Source organism: Eumetopias jubatus, unplaced genomic scaffold, assembly GCF_037043125.1.
Source record: "Eumetopias jubatus isolate StellerSeaLion01/CBP00866 unplaced genomic scaffold, mEumJub1_p1.0 scaffold_9, whole genome shotgun sequence".
Taxonomy (NCBI): domain Eukaryota; kingdom Metazoa; phylum Chordata; class Mammalia; order Carnivora; family Otariidae; genus Eumetopias; species Eumetopias jubatus.
Window position 1 is genome coordinate 111,033,110 of NW_028274815.1, and position 14,351 is coordinate 111,047,460.

A 14,351-nucleotide genomic window follows, 5' to 3' on the forward strand; every position below is an offset into this window, starting at 1 on the left:
CTTCGGCTCAGGTCATGATCCTGGAGTCCCGGGATCGAGTCCCACGTCGGGCTCCCTGCTCGGCGGGGTGTCTGCTTCTCCCTCTGACCCTCTTCCCTCTTGTGCTCTCTATCTCTCATTCTCTCTCTCTAATAAATAAATAAAATCTTTAAAAAAAAATACTTTTAAATACTGAAATTGATCCTTTTTCTACCCTTGTCAGTCAGTATAGTGCCTTTGGGGTTTTTTGCGAGAGAGAGGGCATGAGTGGGAGGTAGGGGCAGAGGGAGAGGGAGAGAATCTTAAGCAGGCTCCACGCTCAGCGCAGAGCCTGACACAGGGCTTGATCTCACAACCCTGAAATCATGACCTGAGCTGAAATCAAGAATCAGATGCTCAACCGACTGAGCTACCCAGGCACCCCTGCTTGTTGGTTTCTTCAACAAATCCGTAGTCCTTGATCCCTGGTATTTCTTGGATACTATGCTTATACTAAAGTCGCAGAAATAGGTAGACCTGGCCCCCACTCACACTGTTTAATGAGCTTTTAGACCAGTAATAGCAGTATACTTTAGTAACTGCTATAGTTGCAGTGGAACATAGAAGGTAAGGAAAATAACTCTGCCTGGAATTGCTCAGGATTGCTTCCCAAAGGAGTCTTGTGTGGTGATCAGAGATTTTCCAGAAGAGGAGGGGATATGAACATTCTAGCCACAGGGAAGGAACCTGTCTGAAAGCCCCAGAAATACACAGAAAGCCCCAGAATCATCTCCTTTTGAACATTGAGAGCAACTGCTCAAACATGCCTGCTTTCCCTTTGCCTAGTCCTTAAGCCAACTCAACTTGCCTGTGGTGCCATGGATATGGACTTTGAGCCACCAGAGAGCTGGATACCAGCCTCGGGCCAAGAATTCTGTCTAAAGTTCGGTATCCTTCCCTACCAGCCAAGAACCAAGGCAGACTGGCATGGTTCTTGGGGTTTTCAGACCTTTACTGCTTATCTGACCTTGATATTTATCTGGGCTTGTCTTCTGAATTTGGCCTCAAAGAGTCTGTGCAGATAAACTTTCCCTTCATCATCAGATGCAACTGACCAGTTCCACCTACATACACAGTATCTATTTCTGCAAGTGCACCATTTATAATAGGGAAAAGTTGGAGAATAGTGTGCCTGGTGGAAAAAACACAGGCTCTGGGTATCTCTCACCTAGATATAAATATATCTGCTCTTTAGTATTCCATCCTCAAGCAGGTCGCTTTACTCTTCAGTACCTCAGTCTCCTTATCTATAAAGTGGGCATAGAGAAATGCAAGGATGTTAGGATGTTTTAAGACTGTGTATGTGTATATGTGTGTATTTATATGGACATTTCATATATAATGCTAGTTATTTTTGGTATGAGAATTCATCGAATCTTTCATTTCACTCATAGCGTGGAACTGAAAGCAGTATTTAATGATTGATTCTACCTTATTCTGTAATTAGTACTGACACATCCTCAGGGAATTTTTTGGGACGGAGTGCCCCATCTTTTTTCCTATATTCCCCAAAACACATAGACTATCTTGGATCCTGGATCAGGGGCACTGATTGGACCCGATAGCAGCAGGTCAGGATCCCAAACTCAGAAGGTCTGGTTTACTGGGCCATGGCACAGAGGTGATATGGCAGGGCAGTCTGACCCAGATAATTGTAGGTTACCAGTTACAAGTATGCACATATTTATGTGTGTCTTTGTGTATAAGATACATCTGTAAAAATAGAATGAGAATATTTTCCAAAATGTTAACTGATTTTTGTTCTATATTTTCTGAGTTTTCTGTAGTGAATAATGTATTACTTGTGCATCTGTTTTTAAAAAGTTTTTATTAACACAGACTCAGAAAAGAGCATATAACTAATATATAGCTTAATGAGTCATTATAAAGCAAAGTAACAGAGTCTTGCCACCCCAGAAGCAATCTGAGTGCTTTTTGCCAAACCCATCACCTCTTTCCTACTCCCCCAAGAATAACACTATCGTGAATTCTATGGCAGTGACCCCCTTTTCTTTGCAACTTTTTCATCAAAATTTACTTCCAGAAAAACCTAGTTTAACTTTGCCTGTGTGTGCACACATGTGTGCATGTATGTAGGTTTCTCTTAATCTATAGGTTCCCCCTCCATCTCTTTGTCCCCACCCCTCACTATCTATTTATTAGGGAAACCAGATCATTTGTCTTATATTGTCCTCATTGGGATTTGTTGATCGCATTCCTATCATGTAGTTTAACATTTTCTCGTGTGTTCTGTATTTCCTTACTATTGGTAGTTGAATCTAGAGTTTTGGTCAGTGTTCTGGTTGATTTTGGGAGGGAAAACTACTTCTGAGAGGGTGTACATATATCTCATTGATACTTTTTATTTTGTGAACATTGATATGCAACCCTTAGATCTTTAATTCATTAATTAGATTCTTTAATCACCATTGTAAAATGGTAGTATTCCAATTTTGTAATTCCTTCTTCATTTATATTCTCTGAAGAGAAATATTCAACTTGCTATTTGGTTATGCAGTGGTAGAGTCCATGTGGGAAAAGCAAGATAATTGAACTCTTGCTTTTATATATCAATTTTAAAAGTAAAGTTGGTTCCCAGCCATTCTCCAAAAGTAACCAGTTCTTTTTAATTTGTCTCATTCTGAACTCATAGATTTAAACATATTTGATGTTTCTGTCCATTGGAGCTATCATCTTTACTAATGTTCACATTGTTCCGTCTTTGGGCGGTGGCATACTTCAAGTTGGTCACAAATTGTTTTAACACAATCATGATAGTCCTTGATAACTTCTTTGCCATATACTATGACAAGATATTCCTGGATTATCTTATACATTTCCTGTCCCAGATCTGGAATCAGTCATTTCTCTAATAAGTTCTGGTTTCTGTGAGTGGGGAATGATATTTCAACACAACAATCTAGGTGCTAGGAATGCTCACTGGTGTTGGTTTGGTCATTGTTTCTAGATCTTTTCAGTGGGTAGAGCTAGCAAATTCTCTGTGTGTCTGTCTCTCTCCGTGTGTGTGTGTGTGTGTGTGTGTGTGTGTGTGTGCAGACATACCTGATTTTTTTATCTCACATTATATATAAAACATATATAGAAAACAATATCAGCACTTTCACCTACATGATGACTGAAAATAATTTTAGATATGTATACACATACACATCTGTAACTATCTGTAAATAAAGTAAAATATAGGTCACCTGGGCAGCAAGCAGCAGAGCCATTAGTAAGAATGTTGTTTACACTAAGTATTCCCAAGAGAAGTCCATTGTGCTTTATGCCTAGGGCCAGAAGTAGAGTCAGTACATGGGTAACACAGAGCCCATAGGTCTGGGTACTTGTGTATTGACTGGGAGAGAATAAATAAATAAAAAACTGACTGGCTGGATCTATGCTCTCCCTCTCTAGCTGTCTCTCTCTGTCAAATAAATAAAATCTTTTTTTTTTTATTCATTTGACAGAGAGAGAGCGAGAGCAGGAACATAAGCAGGGGGAGTGGGAGAGGGAGAAGCAGGCTTCCCGCAGAGCAGGGAGCCCGATGCGGGGCTCGATCCCAGGACCCCGGGGACCATGACCTGAGCCGAAGGCAGACGCTTAACGACTGAGCCACCCAGGCACCCCGCTATTAACTTTTAAAATATATTTAAATGGTCTGGTATTTTGATATCTGATGCAGTTTCATGATTCTGGTTTTCTGCAGTACCTCTCAGTATGACCAAATGCATTATCCTTTTCATTTTCTTCTAGGATTTGGTGGCTTTTGAACATCAGTGGACTAGCTTCTTTGCTAATTTTGATACAGAAATTCCTTTCCTGCTGGAACTTTCTGAATCTCAGGCGGGTGAGGTATGTAAGGAAAGGGTCAAAGAGAAAAAAAAATTGATTAACTTATTTATTGTTTCTGTTTAGTTTTGTTAATTATTTCAGAATACAAAACTACCAATCTTAATATGTTTTGGTTATTATTTTCTTAAGCTTTGTTGTGTGCTGTAAAGAAGTTTTTAGCCCCCATGCCAACCTATGAACCTCTATAAAGAAGTTGTTTTTTGTTTTCTGTGCCAGCTTCTATACAAGAAAGATACTCATTTTAGAGTGTGGTGATACCTCTGTCAGCAAGGAATTCTACTGGGCACTAGTTAATAGGCCTAGAAATAATTCTCCACATGTGAGTAGCACTCCTTTCCTCAGTTGAACCCCTAGGTAAGCTTTCTTTCCAGGTAAACCATGGTGAAGTTACTAGATTCAGTGTAAGACTCACTCCATGAGTAAACTGAGGTATCTAAATCAAGAAGCAGGGCATAGGACAGTCCCCAAAGTTAGTCAGCTGGGAGGATCAAAAGAGCAATCTTGAGCTTACACTTGAGTCTGCCTTGGGCTTGCACTGCCAGTCCTTAGCTCTCCTGTGCTGCAGTGACTCCTGACTTTGGAGTTGGTGTTGATCTTTGCTGTTAATGCATTTCACCTTTACATGTTATAAACCTCACTAATACATTGCTGTTATTTTTGTTTGAGCAGTCAATTTCCTTTTTTAATTCTCTTTTTAATCTTGTTTTAATCCTTTTTAATCCTTTTTTAAAATAATTTAATTTTGAAAATTTTATGTATTTACTCATGTAGTTACTGTTCTCGATGCTCTTCATTCCTTTGTGTAGATCCAGATTTCCATTTAGTATGATTTCCATCTCCCTGAAGAGTGTCCATTAATATTCTTCATGGTGCAAATCTTCTGATGATGAGTTCTTCCAGCTTTCATATGTCTGAAAAAATATATTTATTTCACCTTCATTTTTGAAAGACATTTTTGCCATGTATAGAATTCTTGGTTGACAGTTTTTTCCTTTCAGTACCTGGAAGATGCTCTTCCACTGTCTTCTCCCTTGCATTGTTTGTGAGGGTTCTCCTCTCTATCTTTTTTTTTTTTTTAAGATTTTATTTATTTATTTGACAGAGAGAGAAGACAGTGAGAGAGGGAACACAAGCAGGGGGAGTGGGAGAGGGAGAAGCAGGTTTCCCATGGGGCAGGGAGCCCGATGCGGGACTTGATCCCAGGACCCCAGGATGACCCGAGCCAAAGGCAGATGCTTAACAACTGAGTCACCCAGGTGCCCCATCTCCTCTTTATCTTTAATGTTCATCTTAATATTTATTCTTTATCTTTGTTCCTCTGTATGTAGCTAGTCTTTTTTTATCCCCCTAGCAGCTTTTAAGATTTTCTCTTTTATTACTAGCTTTGAGTAGTTTCTTCATATTTCTTGTGCTTGGCTTTTGTTAAGCTTTTTGGATCTGCGGATTTATAGTTTTCATCAAGTTTGGAAAGTTTTTGGCCATTATTTGTTCAGATATTTTTTTTGTCCACCCTTTTCTCAGAGATTGTAATTACCTCTGTTATCAAGCCACTTGAAGTAGTTCCACATCTCACTGATGCCCTTTTCAGTTTTCTGGATTCTTTTTTCTTCTCTCATTACTGTGGTTCCAAGAGTGAAAGATACTCGAAACGGTATATTCTGTGAACTGTATGTCACTCCTTCATTCCTACCACCCCCTTCTCATTCCCTCCCTTTCTTCACCATTTTCCACTTAACTCCACTAATAATAGGTAGCAAATCTTTTCATTTCTGATTTATGTTTTTTTCTTTTGCACAAATAAGCAGACACATGTGTATTTTCTCTTGTTTCTTTCATTGAAGGGCAAGATACATGAGTCACTTCCACTTTGCTTTTTTCCCTCAACAAGAATATATCCTCGAGGGGTGCCTGGGTGGCTCAGTGATTGAGTGTCTGCCTTTGGCTCAGGTCATGATCCTGGGGTCCTGGGATCAAGCCCTGCATCAGGCTCCCTGCTCCATGGGAAGCCTGCTTCTCTCTCTCCCACTCCCCCTGCTTGTGTTCCCTCTCTCACTGTGTCTCTCTCTGTCAAATAAATAAATAAAATCTTAAAAAAAAAAAATCCTCGAACTTTCTCCAAGTCAGTTCATTGAGATTTTCCTCATCCTTTGTTAATGATTCATAGTACTCCATTGTGTGGAGTAAGATCTGTGAACACCAAAACTCCAACTGATGAACATCCAGAGGATGTAAGTAAACAGTTAATTACCAAAGGGAAATCCAGATGGCCATTGAATATATCTGAAATACTCTACTTCATTAGAAATCAAAGGAATGTATAATAAAACAGCAATGAGATACCACTTTTCTTTCTTTTTTTTATAGATTTTATTTATTTATTTGACAGAGAGAGAGAGAGAGAGGGAACACAGCAGGGGGAGTGGGAAAAGGAGAAGCAGGCTTCCCGCCGAGCAGGGAGCCCGATGCAGGGGTCAATCCGAGGACCCTGGGATCATGACCTGAGCCGAAGGCAGACCCTTAATGACTGAACCACCCAGGCACCCCAAGAGATACCATTTTTCATTTATCAACTTGGCAAATATATTTCTAAATGGATATTTAATTGACAGTGAATATGAGGATATTCACACTCATGTATCATAAGTGGAAGTGTATATTGATAAAACTTTTTTTTAAAGATTTTATTTATTTGTCAGAGAGAGTGCACAAGCAGAGGGAGAAGCAGGCTCCCTCCTGAGCAAGGAGCCCAATATAGGACTTAATCCCAGGACCCTGGGATCATGACCAGAGCTGAAGGCAGATGCTTAACCATCTGAGCCACCCAGGTGTCCCAGTTAAAACTTCTTTGAAAATCAGTTTAGCAATATAATTCTGCCTTTTTACCCTGTAATTTCATTTCCAGATCTGCTTTAAGGAAATAATTAGAGCTACAAATAAAATTTATGAAAAGTTGTTTATTACAGTATGTAAGAGTTAGTAGCAACTTCTAAGAATAGAGGACTATTTAATAGGCTTTGGTACAATCATATACTATGGATGTACCATAGAAAAAAAATAGGAAGAAAATATACCAGAATGTTAACAGTTATTAGAGATTGTAGACGGCTTTTATTAAATTCTAAAATAAGCATGTATTATATAATCAGGGTGGGGGGAGAACAATAGATGTTATTTAGATGTACTAAAATTGCCTTTTGGAATTTTGAACCCTTTTGACATAGCCCCTGCATATCAATTTTAGGTTAGTATGTAGCCTAGTACTGTACACCAAGGCAGAGAAGTACTTCTGTGGTTTCCTGGCAAACTTCTTTCGGTGTACTTATAAGTTCTGTGGATTCTTTCTCAATGCTGATTTTAAATTAGTATGTTAGGGGGTGACTGGGTGGTTCATTTGGTTGAGTGGCTGCCTTCGGTTCAGGTCATCATTTCAGGGTCCTGGGATCAAGCCCCGCATTGGGCTCCCTGCTCAGCAGTGAGTCCGCTTCTCTCTCTCCCATTGCCCCTCCCCCTGCTCTTGTGTGTGCTCTCTCTCGCTCTCTCAAATAAATAAATAAAATTTTAAATAAGTAAATAACTATAAAAATAAATCAGTATGTTAGAATTAATATATATTCCTTTATTAGAAATGTAGAAAAACAAATTTTTAATAGAAGGGAAAAATTCCTATATGATTAGTAACTTGGACCATAGATGATGATTGGTCCAGTTTTCTTTCAATAATTAAAAATTATAAAACTTAACAAGAATTTCTTTTCTTTACCTTCCTTTTTCTTTTGCAGCCTTTGTCTTTATTTCTTTTGCTATTTTTTGTTTGCTACCTGTCCCCAAAATTCATGTTGCTTTATACCACATATGTCCTTCCATGTTCTTACAATAATCTATAAACATCTCTCTCTCTCACACACACACACACAACACCTACATATGCACATATGTACATAAATGAGGGGTTTTTGTGATTGTTTCATAAAATTATGATCTTAATTTATACAATATTGGCTTCTTTTTTAGCCATTCAGAAGTTACTTCAGTCATGGAATGATCTCCAGCCATATAACTGAAAACAGGTAAGTTTCTTGGGGAAGAAAGGTGAATGGTAATAGAGAAAATGGGATTGATGAGGGGGGTGGTTGTGAGGGAGCATCTAAGTCCAGAAGGTAGAGTCAGGAAAATATAAATTGACTTAGTCATCACAGGGTAAGAAATTCGTACCCTGAAAAATTGTCCATTTATTGCTTTTGTATTTATATACATACATTTTTTTTTTAAAGATTTTATTTATTTACTTGAGAGAGAGTGACAGCACACAAGTGGTGGATAGAGGCAGAGGGAGAGTGAGAAGCAGTGTTCCCACTGAGCAGGGAGCCCGATGCGGGGCCCATTGTGATGCGGGGCCCATTGTGATGCGGGGCCCATTGTGATGCGGGGTTTGATCCCAGGGCCCTGAGAGCATGGCCTGAGCCAAAGGCAGATGCTTAATCGATTGAGCCACCCACACACCCCTATACATATATTTTTTAAAAATACAGTTTTATAGTAAACTAGCTTTTAAAACATTGTACCTTGCTGAAATCTAAAGAAGTTTATAGTACATCCCTACCCCCAGGAAAACTAGGAAGCAGAATGTCCAAGGGCTAGGCAGGGGTCAACAGCATCTTGTGGGGAGTCAAAGGGCTCAGGCATTAAAAGTCCAGCCCCAGGAAGACAGGGAGCATCAGGGTTGCTGCATTTGTTTTCTTGAGGTGTTTCCTTTAGCACCTCTCTTGTCATGGTAATCAGGAGGGCCCCCGCTGGGGATGGTTCCCCTGATGGATGGATAAGAGTAGTTCTTTCCTCTCTTTTCTTCCCTAATTCCAATTGAGTTTGAAGTGAGACAAATTGCCAGGGCTGGCACTTACGGTCATTTACCTTGAATTAAGCTTCAGAAGAAAAATCAGAGTCATGTTTACTTTTAAGAGCCCCTATTTGCCTGAAGCTTAAGGAGGTATTTTTAAGAATAATACAAGAAATGTAAAGAATTTTCCACATGACACACACTAAGGGCAATTTAAGGAAAGGGTAGGGGTAAAGGGAACTGTCTTAATCTGTTTTAGCTCCTGTGACAAAAATACCATAAACTGGGTGGCTTATAAACAAAAAACATTTATTTCCCAAAGTTCTGGAGGCTAGGAAGTCCAAGATCATGGCACTATCCCATCCAATGTCTGATGAGGGTCCACTTCCTCTTGGATAGCAGTCATTTCACTATAACCTTACCTAGCAGAAAGGGCAAGGGATCTCTCAGGAGCCTCTTTTATAAGAGCCTTTTTTATAATCTCATTCATGTGGGATCTGCCCTAATGACTTAATCACCTCCCAAAGGCCCTGCCTCCAATACCATCACTTTGGGGGTTAGGATTTTAACATGAATTCTGTGGGGACACAAACATTCAGTCCATAGCAGAAGCTATCTTTTAAAAATATCCTTTAGGTACTATTTGTTGAGAACATAGGACATACTAAGGAAGAGATACATGATCAAAAAACCAGTCACGGGGGTGCCCAGCTGGCTCAGTCAGTAGAGTATTTGACTCTTGATCTCAGGGTCATAGTTTGAGCCCCATGTTGGGCATAGAGATTACTTTAAATAAATAAATAAACAACAGTCATGGTCTCTGCCCTTGTGGAGTGTATAGTGTGGTAGAGAAATAAGACATTAATCAAGCAACCTCACAAAATAACAGAGTTACAAACTCTGGTGCCATGAAGGAGAAAAGAACAAGGCATTGTGAAGACCATAGCTGGAGAGCCTGGTCTTTTCTGAGGGGAGATCTGAATGATGAGTAAAGATAATAAGATGAGCGCCTGGTTGGCTCAGTCAGTGAAAGGTGCAATTCTTGATCTTAGGGTTTTGGGTTCAAACCCATACTGGATATAGAGATTACTTAAAAATAAATTATTAAAAAAAAGATGATTAAGGGAGAAAAGCATCCTGAGATGAGAGCATAAGGAACATAAAAGAAGATGGGTTTGGTGGAATATAAAAGTTGGGGGAGGGTGGCCTTCCATGGAGCCAAAGAAGTTGGCCAGCCAGACCATGCAAGTCTTTGGCCATGTGAAAGAATTCAGTCCTTCTGAAAATAACATAAAGGCATTAAAGGCTTTCCATGTATGAAAGGTTGTCCTCTCTGAACCGTGGAGAATAGATTCTAGGAGAGCAGGAGTGGAAGCAGGGTCACAGTGAGGAAACATTGCAGTTGTCTGGGAAAGCAATGATGGCAACATGGATGAGGCTTGCGACCATGTGGATTGAAGGAAATAGACAAATAGAAGTGATACTTGGGTGGTTGATTGGATTTAAAAGGTAAGGGGCAGGAGAAGTCAAGGAGGCCTAAGGAGGCGTCTCAGGTCTGGCTCAGTCCCTGGATGGATGATGATGTCGTTTATTTACTGCAAGAACTGGAAGGGGAACGGGGTAGATCATGAAAGAGGAGAGGAGAGGCAGACAGCTGAAAGTAAAACCCTAGGAATATTCAGAGGCAGATGGAAGAAGAGAATGGCTGACAGGGGAAACTGAGATGCAACAGCTCTTGCAGGGAGAGGGTGTCAGGTGCTTCTGAAAAACCAAGGAAGGGCAGGTTGAAGCCTATCTATTGGATTTGTTATTTGCTATGTGAAAGTCACTTGGTGACTTTTGCAAGAGTAATTAGAGTGAAATGACTGAGGGGTCAACTGAAGTGGGCTGAGAAGTGAGCAGAAAGTGACAGCAAAAAACTAAAACAGACAAGTCTAACCAAGAGAGGAGACAAAAGAAAGAGATGCATGCAGGGCAGGTGAGTGTGGTAGTGAGATATTTGCAACCCTGTTGTCCTCCTCCCATCCTAAAAGCTAGTCCAGAATGGTTAATGCCTCTATTGTCTGCCTGTAGTTTGAGTATCACAACCGTCATCCTTTAAAATTTCTATTTCTATTAAAATGCTGTTGTATGAAACTGGAAACTTGCTCCATCTCTGTATCATGGACAGCAGACCTATGGAAGTTTCTCCTTAAGAAGTAGAACAAGCTGAAAATATAAACCTGGCTTGAATTTAGTTATGTCCCTAAATGACCCCTGTGGGTCAGTAGGAGGAGTCAGAGACATCTGGCATAACTTCGCAGCAAGCAAGGAGTATTAGGGGGACTGGATAACCACTTTGCTCAGACTGCAGGACTGAAAACCCTAAGCAGGACTGAAAACCCTCTCTGAAAACCCCAAGGAGCCCACTCACTGGGAAGTTGCCCTAGATAGGACTCTCTTTTCTAATCACATTTTTGGTTTGCCACTCCAGCCCTAATAGGCAGCCATTCGTTCTCTTTGGTAATCACTCCACACGAGAAAATCTGAACGCTGGCAACTTTAACTTCCCTTCTGAAGGGCATCTGGTACGCAGCACTGGTCCCAATGGGAGCTTTGCCAAACACATGGTGAGTGGCTTGATACCTGGTGCTTAATTGGTTTTATTAAATAGGGAGGAGGGGAGGATAAGGGGAACCTTTCTAGTTTGTGCATTGATTTAATCTTGAACTTGAAGTTGTTTTGGAGTGAAAGAAGTGATTGCAAACGGACTATTTTTATATAAGTACTAGGTGTAATTTGAAAATATCATAGTTAATTTTTAAATATTTAAAGGAAAAAGCTTAAAAAATATTTTCTCAAACCAAACTCTTCAATTTGTAATAAGTAATATGGTCAGTAGAATAAGAATTTTAAATTAGCTTGCAAATAGACTCATTCCAAGCCTACTAGGTTTGATACGTCTTCACTGTTACATTTCAGGACATAAACTTTGAGGATCACTGTTCTTTTATTGAGGGTGCCAGGGAGAAGACTTTTGCATTTGGTGGTAAACATTCTTTTAAAGGAAACATTAGACTGAAATATGAGACTCTAGTGATTGTAAAAGTCTGTGGAAGTTTAAGTATTTTCAAAATGTTCCTGACAATCAGGAAAGCTGGGGAGGTAGGTACTATTTGTTAGTTTTGATTAGAGAACATGAGACCTAAATCTGTCTGGACTGAATCTCTCATGGACTAAATTTCTCTGACTCTAAGCTGGCCAGGAATATAAGGCTACTTGAATGGATGGATATGCTGTCAGGATATTACTACCCTGTAAAGGCCTCATTTTAACCCCCAGAGCACCCTGGGAATACACAGGAAATGTCAAATGACATGGGGTTCTTTGTATAATCATATGTGTTGACTATATATGTTAAAACTGATTTCTGCTTCTGGGAAGATGGAGTAGACATACTTTTTCCAATTCCTTCTACTGAGTACAACTAAAAACCCTGGACATTATATGTAAAACAAACATGGGAAGACTCTGGAAGGTAGAAGAAGGCAGGCTGGCTGACGAGCTTAGGACCAGAGGGACACAATGGCTGTGAGTTTTCTGGGGTTCCTTTTTGCCTGTATATCCCAGACCGGATACTGGAGGAGCTGACAATGCAGAAATGCCAATAGGCAGAGATATGAAAAGCCTGCTGTCTCTGGCAGAAGGACTAGGAAGGGGACAGCCTAGCAAGGCAGAAAACTTTTAGACAACAGCTGTTCTACTCCAGCCAAACCCCTCAGAAAAAAACTGCCTCTCCATCCACCCCTACCAATAAGGGCTGAGTGAAGAGCCTAGGGTCTGCCTTGCCTTTGCCGTTGCCTTACCCTGACCCCTGTTAAGATTAATGTTAGAGAAGGCCCACTGGGGAGCCATGACTTTCATCCCCACTGGGCCCCAGTGAACCCTCCTTCCCCCTGCAGTATCGATGGAAAATACAGGGGAGCCTGGACGTCCACCCCTACCCAGCAGTAACGAGGTATTCTTCCTTGGGGTAGTATAATTGGAGTCTAGTGGAGTCAGGACTTTCACCACCACTCAGCCATAACAAGGCTGCCCCCTGCCCATAGTGTCTGTCACTCTCCCAGGCCATGGTGGCATCAGCGGAGACAGACTGGGGGATCTGAACTCCTGTTCTTGCCCAGCAGTAACTAAACAGGGAAGAAGAAGAAGAATTTTTATTTTATCTTTTTTAAAGACTTTATTTATTTATTTGAAAGAGAGAGCGCACAAGTGAGAGAGCACAAACGGGGAGAGAGGCAGAGGGAGAGGGAGAAGCAGACTCCCCAACTGAACAGGGAGCCTGATGTGGGGCTCAATCCCAGGACCCTAAGATCATGACCTGAGCCAAAGGCAGCTGTTTAACTAACTGAGCCACCCAGGCGCCCCGAAGAATAAGAATTTTTAAGTCTCTTCTCCAAGGCCTATGTACAGAGATGAAATACAAATGAAGGTGGAGACCTGGGGCACACCCTCCTTTCCTGAATTTATAGCTGCCCCCACACATCTCTCTGTCACGTCGGGCAAGGTCCTCACTGTGAAAGTTCTGGACTATTAATGACAATCAAAACCCAAGCACATTTCCTCTTTCCCTTACAAGTTGTGAATTCGTTAACATCATGCACTGACCCAGGAGCAACCTCACAAAATAACCAAAGTTAAAAACACAACGTAAGGGGCACCTGGGTGGCTCTGCTAGGAACCTGCTTCTTCCTCTCCCTCTGCCTGCCTTTCCCCCTACTGTGCTCTCTCTCTCTCTCTCTCTCTCACTTTCTCTCTCTCAAATAAATAAATAAAATCTTTAAAAAAAACCACAGACAACACAAAATACTTCTGGAAAAACAATTAAAGGTGATCTTTTTCCCTGTGCCTTTAAAAAATAATAAATAGCTGTTGGTGAGATAAAATTGATTTCCATTAACTATATAATTTTCGTTTTTCAGCAGTACACACCTAAATCCCTGCTCCTTTTTTTACTTTTTTTTCTGACATCTAGGTAGTACAGTGCGTCTCACCAAAGGGACCCCTTGCTTGTTCAAGAACATACTTTTTTGGGGCTACTCACGTTCCTTACTTGGGTAAGTCCCTGTCTGTTGTCATCTCATCAGCTTCCCTAATGAATAATTTCTCCCATGAACTAGAAATGGACTCATAATTTACTGCTTTCCTCAGAAGCTCATGATACCCACTTTGTAAAGGCCTCCCACTCCCTCTCTGATTCCAGATGGAGAGTTGATGCACCTAACACATTTCTCAAAGAATATATTTCAGGAGGAGTAATTATCAGCTCAACATGTATATAGTCTAACCATGTGTGAGACCGTGTGCTCAGTGTTAGAGGGAAGGCAAAGATGAGTAAGTCCCAGTTGGGGATAGCAGGAGATATGGGCTACAGTGAGAGTTTGGATGAGTCAGCCAGGCGCCTGCTGTTCTGTTGAAGCAGGGCCATGGTCGAAGGGTACCTGTGAACTGGGAACATTCCCAGGAGCAAGTGCTCCATGCTGCAGGGCCATCCAGAAAGGTTAGGCCCACTGGGGTGCCCTTCTTGCTAGGGTAATCAGAAGTTGCAGATAATCAAAGAGACCTAGAGAAGAACCTCTAGAATTAATGAGGATCTCAGCACTGG

The 14,351-nt window shown here is 40.8% G+C and overlaps 1 protein-coding gene across 2 annotated transcripts in view; it reads left to right on the forward strand.

The window, feature by feature from the left end:
* DNAAF9 (dynein axonemal assembly factor 9) overlaps positions 1-14,351 on the forward strand; it is a 127,637-nt gene that overhangs the window by 39,116 nt on the left and 74,170 nt on the right. For both annotated transcript variants that reach the window (XM_028118779.2, XM_028118780.2), the window contains exons 8-11: positions 3,775-3,873; positions 7,885-7,940; positions 11,181-11,316; positions 13,722-13,803. In XM_028118779.2, the coding sequence (XP_027974580.1) occupies positions 3,775-3,873; positions 7,885-7,940; positions 11,181-11,316; positions 13,722-13,803 (373 nt within the window). The remainder of the gene's footprint in view (positions 1-3,774; positions 3,874-7,884; positions 7,941-11,180; positions 11,317-13,721; positions 13,804-14,351) is intronic.